The sequence below is a fragment of the Mesitornis unicolor genome, unplaced genomic scaffold (assembly GCF_000695765.1).
Source record: "Mesitornis unicolor isolate BGI_N332 unplaced genomic scaffold, ASM69576v1 scaffold44191, whole genome shotgun sequence".
In the NCBI taxonomy this organism is placed as follows: Eukaryota; Metazoa; Chordata; class Aves; order Mesitornithiformes; family Mesitornithidae; genus Mesitornis; species Mesitornis unicolor.
Window position 1 is genome coordinate 1 of NW_010162582.1, and position 3,954 is coordinate 3,954.

The following is a 3,954-nucleotide window of genomic DNA, read 5'->3' on the forward strand; positions in this document are numbered from 1 at the left end:
TTGCACCCCAGGAGCACAGGGACAGGGCCATGGGCACCCACTGGGCCCCACATGGAGCCCCCCAGCCCTTTGCTGTATGGAGTCACTTGGCTTTGGCCATCCATCGCCTTCTGGGGGTTGAAATCTGCTGCTCCAAAGACTTGAAGCACTTCAAATCTTTACTGCCGAGGTCCTGGCAGCGCTCGCCAACGCCCCGGGGCGAGGTGTGTGGAGTCTGTGGGGACCTGGCGCAAAAGGGAGCGTCCCAGGGCACCCCAGCACCAGGGTGCTCCAGCCCTCACGGCTGCTGCTGGTACTGGCCCTCGGTGGCGGTGAAGAAGTCCTCCAGCACGCTCTTCATGTAGTCAAAGGTGGGACGTTCCTCGGGCCTCTCCTTCCAGCACTGCATCATCAGTTCGTACAGCTCCTGCGGGCAGTTGTCCGGCTGCGGCATGCGGTAACCGCGCTCCAGGTTCTGTATCACCTCGGGGTTGGTCATCCCTGCGAGGAAAACACCCATGGCACTGAATTTGGGTCACCCCAGTGTCTCAGGTAGCACCATACATTCACAAATCCCACGGGGAAGCTTCCTTCCCCCTCCCCACCACCTCTGAATCCCCCCACCACCTCCTCTAAACGCCCTCCCCAGTGGTTTTTGGGCCGTGTCTAGCCATGTGCATGGGGGAAGCGGTCGAAACCATCGCGGGCTGGCAGGGAAGGGAGCCAGATGGGGCAGCTCGGGGCGTGTGTGCGTGCGGGAGTGCATGCACACACTCGTGGGTGTGCGCTTGCGTGTGCCAGAGCCCTTCTGCTGCGCAGCTGCTGGGAAATCCTGACCTGGATACGGGATCCGGCCGTAGGTGACGATCTCCGTGAGCAGGATGCCGAAGGACCAGACGTCGGACTTAATTGTGAACGTTCCGTAATTAATGGCCTCTGGTGCCGTCCACTTAATGGGGAATTTAGCCCCTGAAAAAAAAAAAAACCAGCAGGAAGGGAGAAAAATAAAGCGTTATGGTTGAAATGTCCCTCTCTGTTTAACCTGATGTGACAACCCTGCATCAGCCTCTGTCCCTGCTGTATGGCTGGGGACAAGCTGGGTCTGGTGGCAGCCACCCCCCCTGGCCCCACTGCTTGGCTGGCTACAGAGCCCCCAGCGCAGGCTGCCCCCCCCTGCAGTGGGCAAGCACGTCTGTTCCTGCAGTAGCCACCAGATAGGGCTGTCACCCTACCAAAAACAGGGCATGCAGGGTCCTGCAGCCCCCCTGGGCTTGTGGGGAGAGAAATGAAGGGGGGAGAATGATCTCTGCACCCCCCCATGCTCCTTTCTCTGGGGCTGCACGCAGTCCTGGGGCTCCCATGGCACCGCAGGGACCTCCAGAAGAGGCTGGGGGTGGGTGGGGATTCCCTCTTCCCGCAGCCCCAAGCCACGTGCACCCCAAAAGCGGGGCTCAGCAGGGACCGTGAGGGGCCGCGGTGGTGGGGGACGCACCCTCACGTGCTGTGTACTCGTTGTCCTCGATGAGGCGGGCCAGCCCGAAGTCGGCGATTTTGCAGCACAGGGCGTCCGACACGAGGATGTTGGCGGCCCGCAGGTCACGGTGGATGTAGTTCTTGGCCTCGATGAAGGCCATGCCCTCGGCGATCTGTGGAGCCCAGTTAATTGCAATTAATGGCTGGGCAGCCCCAACTCCAGCCCTCTACTCTGCCCTGGTGAGACTGCATCTGGAATATTGCGTCCAGTTCTGGGCCCCTCAGTTCAAGAAGGACAGGAACTGCTGGAGAGAGTCCAGCGTAGGGCTACAAAGATGATGGAGGGAGTGGAGCATCTCCCTTCTGAGGAGCGGCTGAGGGAGCTGGGTCTCTTTAGTTTGCAGAAGAGGAGACTGAGGGGAGACCTCATTCATGGTTATAAATATTTAAAGGGTGAGTGTCAGGAGGATGGAGCCAGGCTCTTCTCGGGGACAAACAATGATAGGACAAGGGGTAACGGACACAAACTGGAACACAGGAGGTTCCACTTCAATTGGAGAAGAAACTTCTTCTCAGTGAGGGTGACAGAGCCCTGGCCCAGGCTGCCCAGAGAGGTTGTGGAGTCTCCTTCTCTGCAGACATTCAAAACCCGCCTGGACGCCTTCCTGTGTAACCTCATCTGGTGTTCCTGCTCCGGCAGGGGGATTGGACTGGATGAGCTTTGGAGGTCCCTTCCAATCCCTCACGTTCTGGGATTCTGTGAGAGCCCTTCCTGTGCCCCCTCACCTGCGCAGCCATGTCCAGCAGTTTGTTGATGCTGAGCTTGACTCCTTCCGAGGTCTTGAGGAAGTCCACGAGGCTGCCTGCCATGAAAGCAGCAGGTCTCAGTGTCAGGCAGGGATGCTGCCACCCCCCTGGCATCCTGTGGGGTCCCCAGAGCACCATCCACCCCAGTGCCTGGTCCTTTTCCCCCCTGCCAGAGCTGACTCCTGAGCTCCCAACCCCATGGGAGAGCCGTGACGTGAAGGCAAAGCACGGGAAGGGAGGAGGATGCCAAAAATCAGCCCGAGACACCAGCACCGACCTCTGGAAGGGAGCAACCAGGAGCCAAAGGACCACGACTCTGCAGAGCCCCCAGCCACCGCCCCCCGGTACCCTCACCCTTCTCCATGTACTCGGTGATGATGTAGATGGGCTCCTTGGTCACCACGGCGTAGAGCCGCACCAGCCGCGGGTGCTGCAGGTTCTTCATCAGGTTGGCCTCCGCCAGGAAGGCGCTGGGGGACATGCTGCCCTGCTTCAGGTTCTTGATGGCCACCTTGGTGTGGCCGTTGTAGAATCCTGCAGGGAGATGGGGCAGAGCGTGACGGGGCAGAGGGACCCCATCACCGGGCATGGCCAGGGGATGCGTGGCAATAGCTGTGCTGCCCAAGGAGGCAAGTGTGGGGGCTACTGTGTGGATCTAGGGCATCCCGACCCAAAACTGCTCAAGAGAGAGGTGTTGGAGGTTGCAAAGGGTGGCTGAAGGCGGGCAGAGGGCCCTCATGCCCTGGAGGGCTGTTGCAGCAGGGTCAGAGGGCCTTTGGGGATGATCACAGCTCCGTGCTGGCCACCTCCTGGGGAAAAAAATCTCTGACCACATCTTAAACCACCGGGCTGATATTTTTAGGTGTGGTTTTCAGCCACCAGGAGGAAAGGAAGCTGCTGGTTGCTGGGCTGTGAACAGAAGAGGCGGCTGGGGGAGCTGGTCAGCGACACCAAAGCCTGGCTCCTGCTGCATGGGGACTTTGGGGGACAGCCAGCACCCATGGGAGCGAAGGCAGGGACGACACAGTCCAGCCCCTCTGTTGTTTTCTCCCTTCTTACAGGGACCTTGTCAAAAGTCGAGGCCCCACACTTGGGTGGCCCCATCTGGACCCATCCACAGGCCAAGGATGCTGTGGGGCTCAGCTGACGCTGCCCACACCGATGCCATCATCCAGGAGGAAGCACCCCAGTTTCACCCTGACTCACCCATCCAGACTTCTCCAAACTGCCCCGCTCCCAGCTTCTCCACCAGCTTCAGTGACTCCCGTGGCACCTCCCACTCGTCCTGCCACCACGGCTTCTGCGGCTTCTGGGTCCGGCAGGGCTTGCCAAGGCGGGTGCACAGCCCATCGGGGCTCCCTGCAGCATGGGGGCAGAGCCCCATCAGTGCAGGCAGGGGATGCCCAGCACAGGGCCATGATTTTGCTGGGGCAGGGGTAGCAGCATGTCCTGCCCATCCCATCCATATCCATCTCATCCCATCCCCATTCCCATCCCCATCCATCTCGTCCCATCCCCATCCATCTCATCCCATGCCCATCCCCATCCATCTCATCTCATCCCATCTCATCCCATCCCATCCCCATCCATCCCATCCCCATCTCCATCCATCCCATCCCCATCCCCATCCATCTCATCCCATCCCCATCCCCATCCATCTCATCCCATCCCCATCCCCATCCCTCTCCTCCCCTC

General features: G+C 60.3%; 1 protein-coding gene across 2 annotated transcripts in view; it reads right to left on the minus strand.

Moving 5' to 3' along the window:
* Positions 1-277: 277 nt before the first annotated feature.
* Positions 278-3,954, minus strand: part of LCK (LCK proto-oncogene, Src family tyrosine kinase) — a 4,996-nt gene continuing 1,319 nt past the window's right edge. For both annotated transcript variants that reach the window (XM_010193666.1, XM_010193667.1), the window contains exons 7-12: positions 3,466-3,618; positions 2,614-2,793; positions 2,239-2,315; positions 1,472-1,625; positions 817-948; positions 278-480 (exon numbers count right to left, since the gene is read on the minus strand). In XM_010193666.1, coding sequence (XP_010191968.1) covers positions 278-480; positions 817-948; positions 1,472-1,625; positions 2,239-2,315; positions 2,614-2,793; positions 3,466-3,618 — 899 coding nt within the window. The remainder of the gene's footprint in view (positions 481-816; positions 949-1,471; positions 1,626-2,238; positions 2,316-2,613; positions 2,794-3,465; positions 3,619-3,954) is intronic.